This window comes from Thunnus thynnus, chromosome 11 (assembly GCF_963924715.1).
Source record: "Thunnus thynnus chromosome 11, fThuThy2.1, whole genome shotgun sequence".
Taxonomy (NCBI): domain Eukaryota; kingdom Metazoa; phylum Chordata; class Actinopteri; order Scombriformes; family Scombridae; genus Thunnus; species Thunnus thynnus.
In genome coordinates this window covers 27,264,948-27,288,483 of record NC_089527.1, presented here as the reverse complement: position 1 = coordinate 27,288,483, position 23,536 = coordinate 27,264,948, and the positions used below count along the sequence as shown (strand labels likewise).

General features: G+C 37.5%; 2 protein-coding genes across 2 annotated transcripts; both read right to left on the bottom strand.

The window, feature by feature from the left end:
• Nucleotides 1–5,944: 5,944 nt before the first annotated feature.
• LOC137193062 (uncharacterized) lies at nt 5,945–12,426 on the bottom strand. Its single transcript, XM_067604247.1, has 5 exons — nt 12,231–12,426; nt 11,768–11,888; nt 10,584–10,798; nt 9,112–9,248; nt 5,945–7,643 (listed from the first exon to the last, which is right to left on the bottom strand). Exons 1-5 carry the CDS (start codon nt 12,301–12,303, stop codon nt 7,554–7,556), a joined length of 636 nt encoding a protein of 211 aa, XP_067460348.1. The 5' UTR covers nt 12,304–12,426; the 3' UTR covers nt 5,945–7,553.
• Nucleotides 12,427–16,270: 3,844 nt separating this feature from the next.
• On the bottom strand, nt 16,271–22,328 carry cd28 (CD28 molecule). Its single transcript, XM_067604246.1, has 5 exons — nt 22,143–22,328; nt 20,587–20,834; nt 18,057–18,213; nt 17,775–17,935; nt 16,271–16,818 (listed from the first exon to the last, which is right to left on the bottom strand). Exons 1-5 carry the CDS (start codon nt 22,213–22,215, stop codon nt 16,729–16,731), a joined length of 729 nt encoding a protein of 242 aa, XP_067460347.1. The 5' UTR covers nt 22,216–22,328; the 3' UTR covers nt 16,271–16,728.
• Between the last annotated feature and the right edge of the window lie 1,208 nt (nt 22,329–23,536).

Here is a 23,536-nt window from a genome sequence, read left to right as displayed (position 1 = left end):
GTGGAGGTCCACGACGAAATCTGAGATGGCCAGAGGGAAGGGGAGGAGGAGGTTGGTGGGGGTCACAAAGTAAGTAAGAACAAGTTGCAATTATGGAAAAAGGTAGTGAAATATCTAGGTTTCAATATCTCTCTTGAAGGGAGACACCTAGATGAAGATAGAAAAACTGCAATACTACATGCACCCAAACCAAAGACCAAAAAACATATGATGTCCTTTCTAGGAATAACTAACTTCTGTAGAGCGTGGATTGCAAACTATGCTGAAATAACACACCTGCTTCAAATGCTTATTTATGATCAACCCATGGCAGCCAATGATGTTATCACATGGACCCCAGAGGGAGGACATGCGTTCGTACAAGTAAAACAACTGCTAGTGAGTTCAGCAGTCCTAGCACTCCCAGATTATAAGAAACCATGTGTACAAACATGTGATGCTAGAGGTGGGTTTATGACCAGTGTGTCAACTCAGCCTTTCGGAGGAAAACTTAGACCTGTAGCGTATTACTAATCTAAACTAGATCCAATAGCCAGAGCAATGCCACAGTGTTTTCAAGCTGTACAGGCCGCAGCCCTTGCAATACAGTTCAACCACAATCGTCTTATTTCATCCATTAACACTGAAAGTGTCACATGCTGTAGATGCTTTACTAACGCAGACAAAAATAGCATTCATGTCTCCAGCTTGACATCTTAATTGTATGACCATCCTACTCTCTCAGCCTCATTTAACTATTGCAAGGTGTACAACTTTAAACCCAGCAACACTGCTACCAAACGAAACAGAAGGCGCTAAACATGATTGTGTGGCTGAAGCAACGAAAAAGGTATTGCCTAGAGAAGACCTGCCTGATGTGGCGTTACAAGACCCAGACGTAGTGATGTTTGTAGATGGATCAAACAGTAGTGGTTACGCAGTGGTAACTATAGACAAAGTATTACAATCTAAAGCACTCACACCCCACTTCTCAGCTCAAGCGGCAGAGCTGATTGCACTAACTGAAGCATGCAAGTTAGGAGCAGGGAAGAGAATAACTGTCTATACTGGTAGCGCATAGGCTTTTAATACCTTACATGTTTTAGCACATGAGTGGAAAAATAGAGGTATGATTACATCCACTGGAAAGTCAATTCTGCGCACAAATCTGATTTTAGCCTTATCAGAAGCTGTACAATTGCCACTATAGATAGCAGTATGTAAGTGTGCTGCTCACACTTTAGGAGATGATTTAATCTCACAGGGAAACTGGAAGGCGGATGAGGAAGCGAAAGCAGCTGCTGCTAGACAAGAATACCAAGACATATACACAGCTGACCATATCACACACATTGACCATGACATTTTAAAAGACAAGCAACACAGCTCACCTGAATCAGAAAAGCAATCTTGGGCAAACGGGGGCGACATTATCTGAGAATGAGTTATGGAAATGACCAGAGGGCAAGTACATTCTTCCAAAAAATTTATTTCGATTTGCAGCAGTATTGATGCATGGGTTAACCCATACGTCAACAGGAGGGATGTATGAACTAATAAACAAAATATATACAACATATGGATTCCAAAATTACTCAGAAAATGTTTGTGCATCATGTTTAGTGTGTGGAAAACAGAATGTTCAAGGTAGATTGAGACCAAGGCCAGGTAAAATGCCTAATGCTCAATATCCATTTCATACAATATGCATGGATTTCATTGAGCTAAATAAATGTGAAAACAAAAAATATTGTCTAGTGATCATAGACTTATACTCAAAATGGATTGAAATTATTCCGACAGCAAGAAATGATGCAATAACAGTAGCTAAAGCTCCCATTTTAGTGGGGTAATGCAGAGGATCACAAATAGACACATAGCGGTCACCAGATGTGATCACCATGGATCCTACTGAAACAGAGGTAGTAATGTATGCTAGATACTGATACAAAGCACACAAGGTCACCAAGAAACCAGCAGCCGTGGAGGTCCACGAAGAAATCTGAGATGGCCAGAGGGAAGGGGAGGAGGAGGTTGGTGGGGGTTAGGAGATGTCTGGAGAGGGACACAAGCAACACAGATATTATACAACATTTATGTATATTTATATGACTCAAGTCACAGTAACACAAAAAAGATTTTGGTATTGGTTCTACCCAAGGCAGTAGCAGATCTAGAATATTTTACAGAGTGGCAAGAGATTTTGGCCGGGTTAGGGTTAGGGTTAGTGGATGAATTTACATGAACAGAAAGAAAACATACCATGAGGTTCAGATGGAACTGAGGCAGGAATGGGGTCATGTGTCTCCCAGTCTTTATCTCTCCCTATCAGTTTGTGTTTCTTCCTTTTTATTTTTGTTGGTGAAGTAAGACAAAACACAACAGGTGATTTAGCATAGATGGACATGTCATAACTTGCATACACACTTACAGTGAAATAAGCATTACATTAAACAAGGACAGGGCATGAGTGCAAAATGGGCAATGCTATGGTGCAGGAATCTATGTTCACTGTAGGTGTGATGTGTGTGTTTTGTTAGGAGATGATATGGAGATATGGCGATATTTTGCGTGCTTGTGTGTGTGTATGAAGCTTTTCCTTTTAAAAACAGGAAAACAAAAATAAAATACAGACGTTTCTGTTTCTGTGTCTCTCTGATTCTTCTTCTGTCTCATCTTTGTCACTCAGTTCTTCATCCTTAACATTTAATTCTTCTCCATTCGTCATCTACAGTAGTCAAGATGTGAAAGGATCTCTGTTAAGACCAGTGTTCTATATTGGAAGAGCATGTTGTGACAGATGTATGTTTGAGGAAGGACAATTTTAATCATTTTATTTGCTAATCAAATTTAACAATAGATCTTGTGGCACTGACACTGCAGTTTTAAGGCTAAAGTCTCAGTAAACTGCACGGGCTGTTCCAATTCATGATGTGTGATGCAATGAAGTTACACGAAAATAAATTAAGGTATAATGCACTAGCTCCACTGAAGCAAGCAACACAATCTTTTAACAATGTTAAAACATTGAACATGATCTGATAATTGTGGATTAGATCATTTTGGTGGATGGGCTAAGGATCTGGGTTGGTCCTTCTGACACTGTTCCTCAATGTGTGACCTTCTCCTGGTGCATAGGTCATGAATGTGCAATAACACAGGGCCAAGTAATCCACACAGACTGTGTATTATGCTACAATTGTGTTGATTATTTTGGTATATGGCAATAAAGGACAGGTTCACATTTTCAAACTTGTTTTAAAACAATATTCTGTTATATGTACATAGAAAGAGTTTTTGGTCTGTAATGAAGTCTCCCATCCATTCTGGCTTTGAGGAGACATGAAAGGACAAAATCTTAAGTTATTGTTCCATGTAAAAATGTAGCCAATCAGCCAAATGCATGTAAGGCTTCGGCAATATGAGTTAGCAAAATTAAATGGGCATCCTCCAAAGTTAATGTATTTTTATTTCATTCTTTTTATTTTGAACACAATATTATCCCCCCCAAAAGATATGTTTTTAGCATTTGATGTGGTTCCAAGATGATGATTTTATTATCTTGTGCACACATTATCTTGTGTCACAAGATAAGACACAAGAAAATTTTTTTTTTTTTTTTGGGGGGGGGGGGGCTACATATTTCATATTTCATGCTTCATTCCTGTATGGTGCTTTAAAAGTGCTTCAGATTTACAGTTTTTAACCAATATGATAATAAGTGAACTTTTCCAGGTAACTGAAACCAAGAATAGCACATATCCAGGAGTTAATGGGAAAGTAATGACCAGGCATTGTCATACAGAGAGATAGAGGTCAAAGACCTCAGTAAACTGTGTGTTAGGCTAATGAGATGCTATACTCTCTCTTTCTTTCAAACACACATACAATCTCTGCCTGACTGACCTGAGCCCCTGAGATTTGATCCAAGTCAAGCACTGAACAAAACAAACATGCAATCATAGTTAATGGCTCTCTTATGAATCGCCAGTCAAGGTTTTAGTTCACACCTCTTTGTATTAATGTCAGATGACTGCAAACTCTCATCTCAGAGGAATCAGTCCAATCAGAGGTGTGAAAAAACATCCTGGTTACAAACAAAACATACAGTACAGCATGATGTAAAACCCACACGTCAACACATGATGCAACCTCAGTATTAAATGTTTTTCATATAGTTATGATTCACATCTGTCTAAACTTTATGACTCTCTCCAAAATAAATATGTTATTCTTTCTAAATGTTGTCTCCCCCTAGCAACACTTTGCCTTCAGTATCTGCAAGTGAACCACAACCTAATTATCTTAATGTCTCACTAAATACTAAATAATAACAAGAAATTAAAAAATGCGTCAATAATAGTGTGTTAATGAACATTCATTGAATATGCAAAACCATAAAAAAGGCTCCTTTGCTGTAAGAGGAGTGTTATACAGGGACATTCCTAATGCCTGTTTTAAAGCGTAGGTTGGTTGTGAGTGTCAATTTTCAGGGAAAACATCCTATAATTTTCTACACTACAAAGTTTCAAAGTTGATAGAATTCTTTCACTTTTCACTGGCAGCTTTACCATCAATGTTTCCCCTATCATTGACCTCTTGGAGGAATCAGGTACTGCTCCTGTGCACCTTCAAGACGTTCTGTTCTCAAATATAACTTACAAAAAATCAATTCTTACAGTAGTTTTGGTTCAGTCATATCCCGTACAACAGTGTCGAACCCTGAAGGCATTAAATTTCTTAGAGTGAAGAAAATCATCTAATATATTTTTGCAACAGTATTGTCAAACCTTAATAATTGTATTACTTAGACACCTACACAGTCCTACAAACCTTCAGTAGCAAGGTCTGAAACAGGGGCTAATGTCAGTTCGAAGAAAAATCTGCCAATCACATTTTTTTCTCCACTGTCATCACATGGTTAAAGAAAGCCAGAGGGCCTCTGAGGCCTTCAAATTTTTGATTGAAAGTTTTTGCTATCTAAATGAATGGTGGTGCAAATTAAGATAGGTAAAGTAAATAGCTGAAGGAGAACAATCGGTGGATGTGTTGGATTTATTGGTTACGCCATTTTGAGGTGGTCAGAACTGTACAGAGTGGCAGACAAACACCACAACTACTAGCTCTGACCCAAGCGGGGTTGTTGGCTCCAAAGTTTAGTTGAATCTAATATGAGGCTTCAGCAGACAGAATAAGACAAATCAAGTAGGTGTCTCCCAAAGTTACGATTGTTTTAGTACAGAGAATATGGTGAAAACGTGTTCTCTAAGGCTAATGCTATTCTCTTCATCACCACCCAATCGTTTTTATGTACTTGCATGTTACAGGTCTTATATGTATTATATATTGGGATAAAGGTCATGGGAATTGATGTTTTTCAGATCATATGTGGAAATAAAAAATTGAATCACCTGTTGACTTTGATGTAAACACACATTCTGAAATTTCAGATGATCACAACTGTCTTGGAGTGCTGCACTGCGTTCACACTGTGTTGCCTCCCAATGAGTGAGAGAAAAGTACACGTACTGTCACTCCAACTCCATACCCAGACTGCATACTCCGCACTACTGCTGCCACTCCCACTTGAATTATGATTTCAGTACTGTTCATGCTGATAGCAGATAGGAATGTGGTTTTGCATTAGGCTTATGTTCTCAGATTAGTCATCTGCAGGGTGCTTTGAGAGCTTGATATGACTCATTTTAAACGGAAAATTCAAACTGGCAGCCACAAACACAGTGCATACACAAAACTGTCAAAGTATGTTGCAAGAGGGAGAAGAACTGATGTCATCGCTTTTTATGGTTCAGAACACCTTCCTGTGCAGAGAGTCAGATACATTGCAGCCCCGACAAAATACAACATACAAAGTTTAATTGCATAATTCAGTTTCATATAAATGTAGTTTGAAGTGCTTTACATGAGGACAAATCATTAAACATATATATAAACAAACAGAATAACTCTGATGTACAGTATTTTCATATAACAGCTGGAATGTTTACACTCAAACAAATTGTTTCACCTCAGGCAGCTCCACACTCTCACTAACATGTTCCTGTGATCTCTCTTTTTCTCAGATCAATTCACAGGCCTTCAGACACTGATTGCAGGCTGCTTCTGTGGTCTTTGTCATCCCCCGTGTTTCATAAAATTACTGTGAGAGAAGTTATCTGTTTGTCTTTATTTGAGTCTGTAATGTTTTTAATGTTGTTTATTATTAAATGGATAACCAGATACAACTCACTCCCGCTGCAATGAGTGTATGATGGTCATTGCATATCAGGAATTATTGATCTGATTTCATCCTGAAAATGTCATTACTGTTATTTTTTTCTGTAAATGAGAGTATGTGTTGTCTATGTCTCATTGTTATGCCTTTTTTATTTAAAGAAGTTATATCCTGAATGTTCTATTCTACCTCCTGTCTTAATCCTAAATATATCCTTTTACTACCTCTTCTCAATTTTTATTTAAAAAAGACAAGGAAGTGGCTGAAAACAGGGTTTATCCTCAACATTGTACTATGATTGTTCAAATATAGTGAAAAAGACAAACTCCTCAAATCAAACAAGTGACAGCTGATGTTTTCTTGTATCTTTATAGTATGTAATATGTGATAGACATGTAGAAATAATGAGACCAGTGTCTCCCTCTGCTGTCAAATGTCGGTGTTACATCTATCTACATCTATCAATGTTCATCTTTGGTGAACACAGGGATTGGAAATATAGCTGTGCATGAACATGCATTTGCTGTTGTAGGCATCAAATCTGTTCCAGTTGCACAAATGTCATGTAATGCAACCTTAGGGGTTTTTTTTGTTTGTTTTGTTTTTTTTTGCTTTAGTTAGATGAGTTGATGTGACAAAATAAAAGATGGTACAGAAGCTCAATTAAACAGACATTAGGACAGTAAATACAGTATAAGTAATACATGCGCAAATTACACAGTATATAATAAAGACAATATAATAAATATCAACTTCATGTGTCATCAGAGAAAAAAGCAAAAACAACAAAACAATTTGAGGTTTGGGATGTGGCAGGAAGGGAAAGAGAGCTGGGAGCTGCTGTAGGAAGAGGATTGTCCTCCTTTCCTGGCAGTTCCCTTTGACTTTTGTGTGTATTTCCCCCTCAGTGTTACAAAGTCAAATTTATTAGCCTCTGCTTCCCCAGTCATACAGAAAACGTATTTTTTAGGCAGGTACCAGTCAGGCAAGCATTATTTTAAATTTTAGTCAAAATCACAAGGTGAAGATGTACATGATATCACTTAGTGTAACCATTGTAATGTTTCTGTGTAGTTATATATGAAAAATATTAAAATTTACAATAAATTGTATTTATCCTCTCTCACTCTGCACTTTATTCCCAATGGTTTTCAGTTTATATAGAAAAAGACACATGAGAGATAAATGAAGCAAAATGTTTAGACTATAATGCCAGCTGCATGAAAAAACAAATAAAAAGAAAAAAAAGACATAATGTTTCCAAAATACCTGCAGTATCCATGTTTTCCATCTCATTACATTCAGCATGAGGCTGCTGGTAAAAAAAGAGATGAGTCAGCTACCCACAGTAGATATCATAGTCTCTCCTTGGCACAGGACCTTTCCTCATTTCCACATAAGTGGAGTTCTCGGGATCATTGCTGCTAATCTAAAAACACAAGAAGAGAAAGATTTGTTAGAGTTCTCTTTTAATAATCATGTGTATCTCAAGGAGTAAAAGCAAGCCCTAGACACTGCTGGAGATTGTGCTTTTTTTCCATGCAGAGGAATTATAAAGCATGGGAGATTTCTAAAAATGGAGTCACATGCCATAAAAGGTTGCTAGAGTAGCTGCCACATTTAAGTGACACAAGAGTATTTATTTCATATGACCCTTTCTTTCAAATATTGCTCTAAAATCAGACTCTGAAAAAGCCTTGTTTTTCTGAAACGTGGTGAACTGAGGCCACAGTGTTGAGATTTTTGCCCTGAACTTCTCAATCATATTTATTTTAAACTTGTAGTTTATAACTTATAACATCTTATATGTGCATTTTTACAGTAACCCTAAATGAGAAGACAGAAACAAACAAACAAAAGCCACATTTTTGCTGCAGTTTGACTGTGTTTTCTCTCCATGTGTATGACTAAACACCAGTGTTCACTATTGTACTGTTATAGCCTCTACAGAACACTGATATTTAATGGACTGACCCCAACTCAGTCATGTCACAAAGGCCTTTGGATTGTGAGCCACCTGTGTTTAAAGGGAACATTTGGGGGAAATACTTGCTAAAAATGTCCTGCTACAATGTGAGCTGCAGGAGTTGGACAATAAAATGTCTGGGGAAATGAACATTCCCTTCTCCATGGCATATTGAAAAAGCAACCAGAGAGTCAGTGGGTTGCCCCTCTTTTGCTTTAAAAAGCCTGTGAAGTGACCCTGGTGGTCTCCAGATAGCAGGTTATAAGCAGCTATGCATGGACTTAAGACTATTTGGTGAACACCATACTGTGTCAGGAGCACAAGACAATAGCTATCTGAACAACACCTGTGTCACATTGACATGAACAGTCCAAATGTCTATATGATTTGACATTTTACCTCAAGCATTTACTTTTTCTCTCACTTCTCAAAAGCAGAATGCAGATGCACCTGGCAAGGTTATAAATGGACTGAATGGTAATGAACTGCATTTATATGGTGCCTTTCTAGTCTTCCAACCATGCAAAGCACTTAACACTACATGCCAACATTCACCCATTCACACACTTTCATACTGATGGGCAGAGGCTGCCATGCAAGGTGCAATTGGTGGATGACCCGTTCTACATCCTGAGCCCCCAGTGTCTGTACTGCCCAGTCATACCTTATGCATATCTGAGGCTAAGATGCAAGCACATATTGTCTATTGTTGTCTTGTCTTTGTTCAGGGGATCATGATTGGAATCATTTAAAACTTAAGTTGAGACAGTTTTTAAAGAGGGTTCAGACATGTAGTCATGATTTTTTTTTTTTTTTTTTTGTAAGACGCTCAATTAAACATCAAGGGCAAAACAATTACACAAGAAAATCCAGACAAACAGATACAAAGACAGAGAGTGAGAGGACAAGTGACAGACAGACAGATAGTCACCCTCAGTTTGATGTAGAAGGAAGTGATGACACAGCTGTACAGAAACATCAGGGCCAGCAGACCAATCAGCATCCACCACAACAGATGAGACTGAGCAGGAGGTGGAGGGTGGGTAACATACTTTGTCTCCCTTTGACCTAATAAAAACATGGTACAGTTATTTCAGCTTGTCACCAAAGAACACTTCTAAATCAAGCTTTGAAGAGAAAGGTAGTGCAACCACCAAGTTTAAAAATATATGGCAGATTAGTCACTTTTCAGTAGGATTTACTGGTTTGCACACACATACAGTGCCAATAATGTTTTTTGGCTGATACAGCCTTAACATTTAGCACAAACTTAAACCCAGCTCACAGTTGGATTTCAAAACATCAACAGTGAACTGAAGGAGGAATTAGGAGGTTCCACATTATAACCAGGGAGTGAATCTTAAAGGCCCTGCACACCCACACAGGTGTTTTCAGTGACTCTACCTGATTAGACCCCTAGTCAGGTGGAATTTGACTGGAGCTATGCAAGAAACTAAGTGATGTCACCAAATGCTATGAGCCAAACAGAATGATAATGATGTAAGTGAAACACCTGTGTGGGTGGATTATGGGTGTGTAGGGGCTTTAAAAATGAAATACAATTAATGTCTTAATTTTGGTGGGGTTCAATAGCAACTTACAGTAAGTTGCTCTGTAAAACTAATGCAGTTGCTTTGCCTCCTCCTGGACAACACTGATGTATAAAACTAATGTTAAAGAACAGGCCTGGTGTTATTCTACATTGCCCTTATTGTCACATTCCTATGAAAAGACCAACGCAATACTTTCAATATTTTCTGACTTCCCTAAATATAAATAATTTCCTAAAACAGATGAGCAGTGCAGTTTTTTAGCAAATGTTACTCAAACAGGAGTAAATATTGAGTTTTTTGGGAACTATTTTCTGTGGATTAATACACATATGGTGCTCTAGTGAGTATTTACAGCAGCAGGACAGTGTATGTGGGAATAACTTAACTACATAACTACAGTGCCCATCCTCATGGTGAAGGGACATGCCACCAGTGCAAAGGTAAGGCTCACTGAAGTGTTTGCAATCACTTGTAATAACAAGGAAAGTCTATGACACAGAGGAATACGCTGAATGAGTTGTTGGCTACACAAACAATACTTTTGGTCTTTTCATGGGATTTGTGGACAATAAGAAAAATATAGAATATCACCAGGCTTATCCTTTAATTTTCCTTTTTCTGCATTTCCTTAGGATATAGATGTGACATGAAAAATTCACATTGAAAAACAGTTTGTTCAGTTATCAAAAACGTAGGATGATAATCCTAAGGATAATAATCATCTTTTTACTACAGTAAGTTTTTCATTTAATTAAGAAAGTAACTGTATGTTGTATATGAAAGGCAATACATTACATACTTCATTTTGTTTGCTTTTTTCATTACAAATCATTCACAGGGCTAAACTGACCTGGCAGTAGTCTGGTTGGTGTTCCTCTCTCGCGATAATCCAAATCTTCTTTTTCCACCGTGATCTCACACTCGTATAATATGTTCATGGCCTCTTCCTCAATGTTGAGAATGATGAAAAGGTATTTGTTGTGATTCTCTGGATACATGACAATGTTCTCACAGTATTTTTTCTGTCCCTTCTGGCAGAGCACTGACCGTGTAGATTCGTCTGTTCTGAGAGTTAACAACACAATATTAGACAGCGTATGTCTTCCAGCTAGACCATGTCTTTATTAATTAGAAGATTAGTTGATGAATTAACATGTAGTGGTCTTTGTGACTGAAACAGTCAGTGACATTTGTGTCATTCTTTTTGGTCTTTTACTGGCCTCAGACATGTTCAGAGGTGGGTGACGTGGCACAGCTTAAACTGTTAATGCTGATAAGGTCATGCAATGCAAGCAGTCAGACCACATAACAAAAAAAAATGCATAAACATCTATCAACTTCTCCTCTTATCTGGATTGCTTAAAGATCCCCTCCCGACAAGATTTAGAAACATATAAAAACACTGCTTTGAATTATAATTTGTGTCTGATATGGGTTTTTCCACAGAAAAGTTCAATTACCTCGTTAAAAATTACAATTAAATTGCATTTATGCCTTCTCTCTCATTTAAAAATCCAGAATCTATGACTTTAAGTTTAACTTCTGGATATGATGTCTCCTACTTCACTGTAAAGTTCATTCTCAGTGTGTGTGTACTGGATGGTTCAGGTTTCCACATCACACTCGTTTAAGTTGCATATTGGACCACGACTGGCTCCAAACTACTTGTGACGTCACAGAACATGCTCGTAGGTACACATCTTAAACTTTCCACTTTCAACAGATTAATTTGAAAACAGTCTTGTATCAAACTCTGCACATACATCATTCTGCACAGTAAAGCTCAAACCTCAGTTAAAGAGAAAACATAGTGTGTTAAAAGAAACACACCAGCATGAGATAGGAAATGATGTAGTGAGAACCACAAACACTTAAAACATAGAGAAAAGAGACACAAAGAAGAGAAGATTTGAGATAAACACAAAGATGTTTACAAAGTGGAAAAGCATCAACAGTCTCCTGATGTGTGTATTGCAAACTTAGCATCCCACCATCAGACAAATATCACTAATTTAATGACACCAGGATACATACAATGATACGTTGTTGAGTCGGACATCTACCACTGTGCTCCCATTTGCGTTGTGTTCACAGCTGATCAAGGCTGACCCATCTGGGTTGACAGTCTGACTCTGGGGCTGAATCACCTTAAAACCTGATAAATCAACAGGATTCAGTTACTCTCGGGAAAGAGCTGTTAAAGTGGCATCATTAAAGTCTAACTAGGTTTTGTTTTGTTTGTTAGAGAATTCACTTCAGCAGTGAAATCACCCTGCTTAAGGATTCAAAGACAACTGAATGTTTTCATTCAGCACTTCTTTTCCTCTCCCTAAAAATAGATTGAACTGTGTCAAGATTTTTGTTCTTTATTCAGTTTGTTTATATACTCTCTAACTGCTATGTGTCAGATATAAAAATAACTACAACTTATAAATAAAAAACATTTAAATTCCCACTGATAGTTGATGGTGACAGTGAGTGAAATGGAGAGTCCTACCATTGCTCGGGAAGAGGACAAAGCCCAGATAAATAGTGAAGACGATGAGGATGTTGATGGTACAAGATGTCATCTCAGCGTTCTCTGCTCCTTCTCGCACTGTGGTTCAAAAGATTGTGGACAGGAGCTATGAACTCATCGTTCAACCAAACCACTGTTAAAACAGCATCACAAACACCTCAGTCTGATGCTGAGTTGTTTATTAGACAGGAAAAAGGAAATGTTGAGGTTGGACTATATGGCTGTTTTGACTTACTAGATATCTCTAAATCAAAGTGTTTCTTATTGTTAAATTTGGTTTCTGTGGCAGGTACTCTTTGCATGCAATTGTTCCATTTCCTCTCTTTTTAGACCACCAATTGTACATCAACTTTCTGTGCAGCAGGATATGTTTGATTTTTTTCTTTTTTACTTTTGTGGAAAATCTTTGACAACAAATCTTTGTTGATCTTTCTATAACAATAGAGGCACAACATTGGTATTGGGGGCCTTTTTGAAAAATCCTTTGTTTAACACCAATAATTATTCATAAAATCCTTAAATTGTTCCAATTTTAATTCCAAGAGGCCAGAAATACTCAATGATTGCTTCAAATGATTCCACCACATTTTACTACATTCTTAGACGAAAAGGCCAAATTATTGGTCTAAGGATGTGAAACACAGTAAATGCAGTGTATGTAATTAAAATGTCTTGCACTGAGAAAAAAGTTCTCTTCTCTGGTTTCTGCTACTCAAAGCATTAAACTGACATCAGAGATGATGTCCTGGATAGTTAAGATTATGCAGACCTTAACATGAAACTGTTGGCAGAGAGTTTCAGTTTTAAGTTAAATTTAAGTGCAATAAGGGGAAAACATGTTTTCTATTTGTGATTTAAGTGAACTACTCCTTTAAAATAGTATGTAAGATTTCCTTAGAAGCTCTTTAGGAAAAATCTTCATGCAACTGGTCACTGATGTGGTTTATCTGTATATATATCTGTGTCTATCCATTGTCTTTATCACTAATAAGCTTCTCTTAGAAGAGAAAAAAACCCTTTGATCAAACTTGCAGAACGTCAGCAGTCACTCCACATCCTGTTATTCAGATTGTCTGCTTCTTTGAAATCTGCTTGCGAGTGCATGACTGAAAAACCACCACATTAGAAGTGTGGTTTCTTTTCTCTGATTGGTCCATCTGAGAAGGACTTCTCTTCATGCATTTCTGCTGGCTTGGTAAATAGAGAAGATAAGATGAAGAACTAGATATCTCAAGGGCTTGTTCACTGTCCTCCTGTAGAAAACTCTGTTGAGTTTTTCTACTAAAAACTCTTTTCTACATATATTTGTTGTGTCAATATGATTTTAGACATGCTAGCAGCATGGGATGGGATGGCAATGTTTGTCCAATAACTTTTCCGCAGTGGTGGAAGTATAATTTTGAGGTACTTGTACTATATAGTATTTCCATTTAATGCTTCTTTATATTTCCACTCCACTACATTTCAGAGGGAAATATTGTACTTTCTACTCCACTGCGTTTATTTGACAGCTTTAGTTACTTTGCGGATGAAAATTCGACACAATGGATAATATAACAAGCTTTTAAAATACGACACATTGTTAAAGATGAAACCAGTGGTTTCCAACCTTTTTTGGCTTTTGACGTCTTACAAAAAGCAGTGTGTAGCCAGGACCAAAAATCAAAGATTAGAGAAAAAGTTCAAAAACTGAAAACAGATTTGTGTATCAGATCTTTGTTTTTTCTTCTTTTCTCTCTCATTAATCATCTAACGACCCCTCAGATTTATCTGGTGACCCTTTGGAGGGGCCCAACCTCTAGGTTGGGAACCACTGGACTAAACTAGCTAACTGTATATAACGTAGTTCAAACTAGCTCCACCTTCAGCAGCTACGACAGCAACATGCTGCTTACACACTGATGCTTCAGTATTAATAATCTAATGATGTCATATATAATAATATATCAGTCCAAGGGACCAAACAAGTACTTTTACTTTAATACTGTAAGTATATTTTGCTACTAATACTTATGTATTTTACTTGAGTAAGATTTTTCATGCAGATTTATACTTGTAATTATACTTATACTTGTACTTAAGTAAAGGGTACTTCTTCCTGAGTTCTTCTTCCACCACTGCTTTTCATTTAGCGCCACTAGCAGGTCAAAATGATTCTTTCCTTATCTTTTGAAATATTTCAACGTCAACCTGATGGATTGTCACAAAATGTCCCAGACATTCATGGTAATTATTAATCCTAATGACTTTGATGATCCTCTAAGTTTTCCTTTAGGGCCACCAGGATGTTGACATTTGTGGTTTTGAGCAAAATGTCTTGAAAACTATTGGATGGATTGCCATAAAATTCAGTTTGCACATGAATGTCTTCCTCGGGATGAATTGTAATCACTTTGGTGATCCCTTAACTCTTCATTTAGCACCATCACCAGTCAAAAAATATTTTTTCCATAACTTTGGTTTATGTAAAAATACCTGCAAAATTAATGACATTCCCATCAGCCTCAGCTGTACTTTATGTTTGGTGCTAATTATCAAATGTTAGCATGCTAATGCCATACTAAGATGGTGAGCATGATAAACATTTATATCTGGTTAGCATTTAGCTCAAGTACAGCCTCATAGATTCTAGTGTGCTATGGACTGTATGTCTTGTTTTGTCTTGTTCTGTAACGAGACATGTCATGTAAAACAAACACAGTCTTACTCGTAACCCTGCTTGTTTTCAGATTTTGGATTCTTACCCCACACCAACAGTAATGTTGAGGGAGATAACCACTTTCACTTTTTAGCCATGCTAGCAGCATAGCTCTAGGGCTGGCGATGCCGGTCTGTCAGTTGGCCCACCTCCATGATCGAGACTGAATTATCTATTGGATGAATTCCCATGAAATCTTGTGCAGTCGTTCAACTTTGATCCTCTGACTTTTCATCTAGTGCCATCATTTGGTCAAACTTTTAATTCGTTTTACTTTGGTTTATGACCAAATACTCCCATAACAATGATGTACTAATGTATCTTGCACAGAAGTGACATTGCTATACCAACTGCCGGCAAGCTTACATCACTTTAGTGTTCCTATTTTGCAAAATAAAAAATAAAAAAAGCCCTTGAAGTTATGATCCAAAAGCGCCTAATGTTAGCAGGGGTTCCACAAGGGTCAAACTTTGGACCTTTTTTAAAAAAAATAATTTATTAACACATGCTCTTTCTTGGCAACGTTATAATGAAATATGCTGCCTGAGCTGTACATGTCTATCTCCTGTGATGATCTCAGATCTCAGACAAGCTCTTAAATTGTAATTGATCACAAGGCCTCCAGATTTTGACAGTTGAACTAAGACAAGAATGATGTCCCAAAAACCAGACAGGAAATTTATTCACACGCAGAGTCTCATGTCAGGAACCTGAAAATCATGTCATCCACATGCTGTAACTAGGGCAACACTGTATCACGTAAACCATATCAGAAGTTTGAGGTTTGAAGTTTTACATCTTGAGCTGATTCTGATAAAGTGATTCATGCTTTTGTCTCAAACAATTTACATAGGCTACTGTAACGCTCTCTTTGCTCAATTACCCAAATAAATCACTTCACTGGCCAAATGCGACACAAAATCCACTTCAAAATTCTATTTATCCTATTTAAAGCACTTCATGGTTTGCCTCCCAGTATATTTCTGACCTGCCCCATGATTACAGACCCATCAGACCTCTCATGTAATGGTTTTCTACCTGTACATGAAATAAGATCCAGATCTGGTGAGGATGTTTTTACTTACCTTGGTGCTGTTCTCTACCTCATGTTCAAAGCTACAACTGTAGGGTCAGCCAAACTAGAAGTCATACGTAAATATAGCATTCTTCTCTACTTCTGCATTCTTGTTTCAGATCTAAAATTACATCCATACTTCTCTTCAGCTGCTTCTATAACCTATACAGCAAGCTGATATGTTTATGTATGTATCAAATGCAATTACACAAACAACATTCAGAAATGAAGACATTTATTTCAAGAAAAATATCCAACATGAATATTTACTGAACATTGCAACAGCAACAAAATGTGCACACGCAAGTTTACTATCAGTACACTTACAGTCAAGTAGCCCCTAATGCGCCTTAACAATTCAAAGCATTATATTTTCTTAGCTGGAGCATTTAACCAACTTAAACGTTGAGTGATTCAGTTTCAATCAAACAAATAGTATGTACACAGTGTTAGCTATGCAAAGAATTGTGTTTACAACAATGTAAACATTATTTTATACTTAATAAGTAAAATATGCACAGACACACAAATGTCATTTTGCTATTATCCATAAATGTGTGCAGAAATGAACCTCAAGCATAACAGAGGTGATATTAATAAACAGCCAATATTGGCACTATATTCCTCTAACCTTCCATTTAAAATCAATGGTTTTCTAATGCTTGTAGGTCAGTGCTGCTTTGGATAGGATGGAAGTGTGTTTTTCATGCAATGTTGTCACATGAAAATGCAGCAGCATCCGCTTTGTGAAACAGGCTGGCAATCTCCCTCCTCCCTCGTTCACACTGGAGAGTCTGCAAATGGTAAACACACAGTTTTGAATGATAATGATGTTTATTAGATATTATACAGTGGTGAGTAACGGCTATTAGGAGAGAGAAGATGACTCACTCTGATAGCTGAATAATAGCTGCTACTACAACAACTACTAATACTGTTACTACTACTACTGCTTCTACTACTACTGCTGCTATTACTTTCAATTGGCCTGATTAACTTGGTGTAGGGCTTGGGGGCAAAACTTAGCAGCTGGACCCTATTAAACCCATTCCTCCCTCCCTCTTTGCATTGTTTACTCTTGTCCTGGTGTGTGGTAATCTGACTAAACACAAATTAACATTTGCACTGTCCACACGCGTCACTCATTTTAATCACACACAGTGGAATAAACAGTTAATCTGTAAGTAATTGGAAAGATGAATCACTTTAACAGATTATTTTTGTCTGCTGCTTGTATTAGAGGTGTTAGCAGACCACTTTATACGCCTACTCTGCAATAGTCACATAATACTTTCATTTTGATTTTTAACACTTAAATGGTTCTGGAGCTATAAAAAGCCACTTTTTACAATCCAACAATAATGCTTATTTGCATAAAAGCTGGACTGCACACGGCTTGTGCTCACACTGTTCATGATTTTTTTTGTAATACTGTGAGCACACATTGATCATGTGTAATATGGTCTTAATCAGGTCAAGTTAAAATTCAGGTATTTTCAGTTTTCAGAACAGTGAGAGGGGCTATTTGATACTATATTCACAAGTCATAACTGCCACAGCTGCTAACACTATTACTACTGCTTACAAAATAAACTAGTAACAATAAAATGTGTAACACTAATACAAAAACTTGACTTTAATGATTAACTGATACTACTTCTAAACATTAATAGTGATAACATAATTCTAATAATTTCAGTAATCATCAGAATCATAACATGAATAAAAGTATAAAAAATAATGCCCTGACCTGGACATAGATCATGATGATGAGGACAAACATGACCAGTGTCAGCAGTACAATCACGGGAACACTCACTGGTGCCATCCTCTCATAACTCTCATCACTCTCATCATCACCTTGGTGTGTGATCTGTCTCTGAGCCTCTGGCACAGGACACTCAGAGCTGTCTGTTGATAAAGGAAATGGATGGAAAGAAAGATTGAAAAAAAGTTGAAAAGCTCTGTGTTCTTTAAGCTCAGGGAGGAAACAAGCACATATGTGTCTGAATGTCAAGTGTGGGTGTCATACCTAGGACATGAATGAGTGTGCCATTGCCAGTAAATCTCAGGTATGGTGGTGGGTAGAAGACCTCTATCTCACAGTGATACACATCTGTGTCTGTTGCCTTCAGTCCGGAAACTGTCACCTCCACAGCACCCTCCCTCACCTGAGCGTAGCACAGCACCTGAAACACACAACACCAGTTTCTTAACCCTCTCTGGACCATGTCCACTCTTCATTTTCTTATAAGTCCAAAAGAAATATGGAGACTCCAAATGGGTGATATAGAAATTATTCCAAACAAGGCCAAAATTTCCAAGAATTGAAGGAAAATTATGATGATAGGAATGATTTTGGTGTCTTCTATACCCAGTGGTGCTCTTGAAGGGGAGAAATTTCAAACAAATTAATATGCCTTCATGCATGAGTAGTGTATTAAACATTCAGTTGTTTGGGTGTGTTAAGATAATCTGAGGAGGGCAGGTGTGCCGATATATGTTGGTGTTTTTATATGTCTAATTTTGTTTTAGCCCAAGCCCAAGCTTATAGTGTATTGGCCCAGCCATTAGACTCTCATCTTTACTTAACATACTGTAGCGTTTCTCAACAGGGCCTGTACCGCCCCCAAGGGGGTGTTCAGAGAACATCGGGAGGCGCCGGAAGCAGTATTGTTGAAAGGGGGGCGTTTAGGTGTTCTTGTGTTCTTGGGGGACGTTTGTGTGTGTGTGTGTGTGTGTGTGTGTGTGTGTGTGTGTGTGTGTGTGTGTGTGTGTGTGTGTTAATATCAATTTAGTCCTATACTCTAATGCACATTTTCACAATTTTATCATCAGTTTTCAGGCTTTTCCTATATTTTTCACAGCGTTGTCAAGTATATTTTTCTCCGTTTTATGCGCATAACTACAGTCAAATTTGAGTATGAGGCTCTGAGCGCTTCCAAAACGCGGATGCCCTACGCTCAACACTGTACCTGAACGCCTCCTGGAGCTGTGACGCCGCCCCGGTCATTTATGGTCGCGCTAGCTCTTCTCTGTCCTCTCCTCTGCTCTATTTGTCGGTGTTTGTGTTTAGGTTAGTTTGTAACGTATATTAAAATTTGGCAAATTCTTGTGAACTTAGCTGCAGGCTGATACCAGCCCTTCTCTCAACCATCAGCAGAGGGAGGAGGAGGACAGGATGAAGATCGTGACTGATGTCTGTGTTCTTCATTCTTTCTAAACGTCACTCAGTATTTTAAGGTCAGGAATGTTATTTACTTTACTGACATTTTTGATTTCTTTCTAGTGAAATATTATTGGATTTATACAGTGACTTTGCTGATAGAAACATTACTGTTGCTGCTGTAGAAAAATGTTGTTATTTAATTTTTTTTTTTTTTAAGATCATTTAAAAAACAATTCTTTAGTAATTAAAAAGAACTGAGTATTGATAAAGAACCAGGCTGACAAGTGTAGACCTGTGGATAAGATTAAGATAAAAATTTAACCATACCCGTCCCTACAGCTGGCTAGTGGCTGACTATGAGAGGATGAGAAAATTGCTCTTCAAATCCAATCACTATAAGCTGGTTTTACCAATGTTTTGTGATTATTATTTTTTATTTTTGGCACACACTATGGTTTTTTTTTTAAACAAATATTGTAATGGTAATGGTCCAAAATTATGTGAAAATGCATAGTTTTTAGTCAAATAACATCAAATTTTCTTGGGGGAGGTCCCCCAAACTCCCCAACCAAAACCCCTGTGGGCCTTTGACCTGGTTATATCTGACCTGCAGGTATAATCATTTAATCAACTGGATAGCATCATAAAACAACAACAATCATACCAGCAAAATGGCGCAGAACAAGAAAAAATGCCATCAGTATTCTATTAAATACCTTAACTATGGATACATTTCTACGTATCTAGCCTCAGACTTTTTCCTTGGTTGGCTGCTCTTGTTTTCTGTTGGAACAATTAATACGAATGCTTCTTGTTTGGCACCAAATTACTGCTTTCTGATCGGCTGCTATTCATGATCAATAACAAGACCTAATTAAAGTTTGACCGTCACATTTTTAATCGTTGCATTTGTGTAACACGCATTCACATGGCTTTTTTGCTCCCAAGGAAATTAATGTTAATGATATTCCAATTGTCCAGTTAAACAAATCTGTTATTTGGCATCCAATGACATGCTTTTTTAATGATATAACACAGAATAATAATCAACATTAATATTGAGGAAAGACAGTTCGCCTACACTTTAATTGATGGGGGGTGGTAAGGGATCTGAATAATGGATGGGGGGCGCTGGCCCAAATGAGAACCACTGCCCTAGTGCCACTCTAAGAACAATTTATCAGCTATCAACCCAAATTATCTCCTAATTTTAAGGGCATATTGCCACAAATTTTGCTGAACACATTCACACTCCCTGGACGATGAACCACTTTGATTTTCATCAAATAACATTTCTTCCATATGTTTTGCCATAGTTTTAGGTGTTACTGTTAGGTTAGATTGTTTTGCTTCAGGTTGGAGTGAATTAACATCCATCTGTTTACAGACTTACCTCTCCTTCTTTCTTCACATCTGCCTTTGTCAGCCCTAAGTTGAGGCTGCACGAGCAGAATTTCTGGGTGCCGTTGAGGCCTTTCAGCAGACTCACTCGGAGATCCTCAGGGTCGGGGTAGGGATATGGCAGAGTGTGGTCGTGGGAGGGTTCGCTCTGGTGATAGGAGGGTCGAGGTTGGAGAAAGCACTGGACCTGTGCCGTACCATTGGTGCTCACTACTCTGTATGGCTGAATCACCTTCACAGCTGTCAAAAGGGAAGGGTGGGTGGAGACAGTTGAGAGATGGACTGTTGTGTTTGTATCTCCTGAGAGTTTTGACCTCATGATAATAAGCTGAATCCAAAGGACAAAACATAAGACCTCTGCAGATTTACTTTTTTAGGATAGAATGGCAACTTAAGGGAGAACAAACTGACTGCAGCTACATCTGTCTGTGAAAGAGGAAGCTACAAACCTTTTAGAGCCACCTTTCAAAAATCAACATGTAATATATAATACTGTTTGTCACTCAGAGCAGCTCCAAAACCACACTTCACTTCTTCTGCTTTTACAAATGGAGAAATAAGAAACAAGGTGTTGTCGTCTGACTGCACCCAGCAGCCCTGCAGTGTTCACATACTCTCCCAACACCGAACAAAACCAGATGATTCCTGAATGTAGGCCTACCAGTGGTCCAAACATATGTATTTAACACAACTTTGGAGGGACCAAATGGCAGAACCAGAATACCATGTATTCGCGACAGCTCAGTCCAGACCAGAGACAAAACTTATATCAACTCCTGATAAAATCCAAATGAAGGAGCATTATTGAGAATAGTAACCGCAATGTAATGACTGAATTTCAAATTGTAACCTTCTGCACAACTCATCACTGTTAAAGTACAGAGCATCCAGTAACCAAGCAGTTTAAGTCTCATACCACACAGTCGCAACATCACAGTGTGGGACCTTTGTTGAATGTTATCCCCCTCTCTTTCTCTCCCTCCATTTCCTGTCTGTACCTCTACTGTCACACTCAAATAAAGGACAAATGCCAAAAATCTGACAATATTAAATATAAAAAGCATCCATTCAGTGCCAGATTACAGTATGTGGTTCATAATGCCAATTCCTATATCAATTACATTACTGCCTTAATATACTGCTATTTGCACAGGGAAAATACCGTATAAGCATATCGACAATATGAATGAGAATAGGTTTGTACTGTCACAGAATGTGTTCTTTCTCATACTAAAACAAAATGAATCCAGCTGCCACATATTATTTGTGAAATTGTCATCAGTCATATCAATGTAAGTGTAGTTTTCAGCTTAAACTCACTATGTTGTGAATACAGTTTTTATCAATCAGGCTGTGGTTATGGTGACTTCAATAAGTTGTTTAGCTGAGGAATAAAATGAAGTCACCTTAGGCTAACATCAGTGTTTGTGTTACCAGAGTAGAAATGTCAAGTGTCAGTATTAACACTGGACTGTGCACTGTATTACTATCCCATAAACTGACTGTCTATCAGTATCATCCCATCAGTAAAAGCCTGTTAATACTCACCACTCCACACAGGCAGACAGAGGCTGAGGACTGTCAACACAATCCATTCCATCATAAATTGAGTCAGGACCATCCTACAGTGTTTCTATACAGCAGCACACAAAGCCACGTACACTATCAACTCACAAGACTGTGGTGAACACACACCCTCACAGTGAACAAAATTGATTAAAACACAGCAAAAATGGTGAAACTCACCTTTATATTCATAAATTTCCCTTAGCTGTCATGGAAACTGTGCCGCAGCACAGGAAATGATGATGAGGTTGTGCCGGTAACCGCTTCACTTGGTTCTCAGCTTTCCTGCAGAACCGCAGGAAAGCTGAGAACTAACTAAGTAATTTTATTTAATGAGTCTTAGTGCTATTAATAGCCTCTTTGTCTTGTAAAAAGAAATAAGCTCAACAAGCAAAAAGTTGTACAATAAACACATATTATTGTGTCACACAACAGTTAATCACATAAAAAATATTATGGTAAAACCAGGTACCCAGGCTAATGAAATTGCAATCAAAATCACTTAAAAACAACAAAACAAAAACAAAAAACAAAAGTAAACCTCTGAATAAGCACTCAAAAAGAACCACTTTCTTGTATCATCATGGAAACCAAGAAAATACAGATTGGGGTGAAAATTGGTTGAGCAAGTCTATGTCTTCAATTTTAATAACAAAAGAGGTGATCAGCAAACCATGGTTACAACCTTTAAATGAAAACACAACCTAAAGTTTGTATTTGAACATTTTTGGAGCCCATACTGTAGCAAAAAAAACTGTGTTCAATGTGTGTGTGTGTCTTCAGCTGATTAATGCACTGCCAAAACACTTCCACCCACAGAGGCTTTTTCATTCAACACTCTGGAAATAAAATCTACAGTGAAATAGGTTTGCATTTGCCTTCAGATGTTTCAACAGTGTTGAGTGGAAAGATTTGCTGTTTTAAGATAACTAAAACAGGTTTATATACCTCTGGAACAAATGAAATCTACTCAACATTATGGCAGATCTTTCATTATCTTTTATGAGAAACAAGATTTTTAAATTATTTGTTAATGTTCAAAATTTTATAAAAGAGAATATCCACTATAAATTCCATTAGACCACATACAATTTAGATAATATTGTCATCAAAAATAAAAATTAAAATGAAACAACTAAATTTTGTTAATTTTCTGTCTCTATGACTGTTTCACATTAAAAAAAGAAATTCTGATTTATATGTCTTGTATACCACTTTCAAATTATATATAATATGTGATATAAATGTATTTCCAAACAGCAAATCGGATCTTCTTGTGAACTTTAGGGACTCATGCATCTTTTTTGATCAAATTTTGTTTCTATTATGACATTTTCCACTCAAGCATATACGTCTTTGCTTCAGTTCACACTCCC

Bases quoted from the DNA above. Each gene is read 5' to 3' on its own strand.
- LOC137193062 (XM_067604247.1), bottom strand. From the start codon at position 12,303: ATGACATCTTGTACCATCAACATCCTCATCGTCTTCACTATTTATCTG. The intron at 11,889-12,230 runs GTAGGACTCTCC...TTGATTTATCAG, and splicing joins TGTCCTCTTCCCGAGCAATG to GTTTTAAGGTGATTCAGCCC. The intron at 9,249-10,583 runs GTCAGTTTAGCC...TGTTTTTATTAG, and splicing joins ACCAACCAGACTACTGCCAG to GTCAAAGGGAGACAAAGTAT.
- cd28 (XM_067604246.1), bottom strand. From the start codon at position 22,215: ATGGTCCTGACTCAATTTATGATGGAATGGATTGTGTTGACAGTCCTC. The intron at 18,214-20,586 runs GTAAGTCTGTAA...TGTGTGTTTCAG, and splicing joins ATGTGAAGAAAGAAGGAGAG to GTGCTGTGCTACGCTCAGGT. The intron at 17,936-18,056 runs GTATGACACCCA...CTTTATCAACAG, and splicing joins CACACTCATTCATGTCCTAG to ACAGCTCTGAGTGTCCTGTG.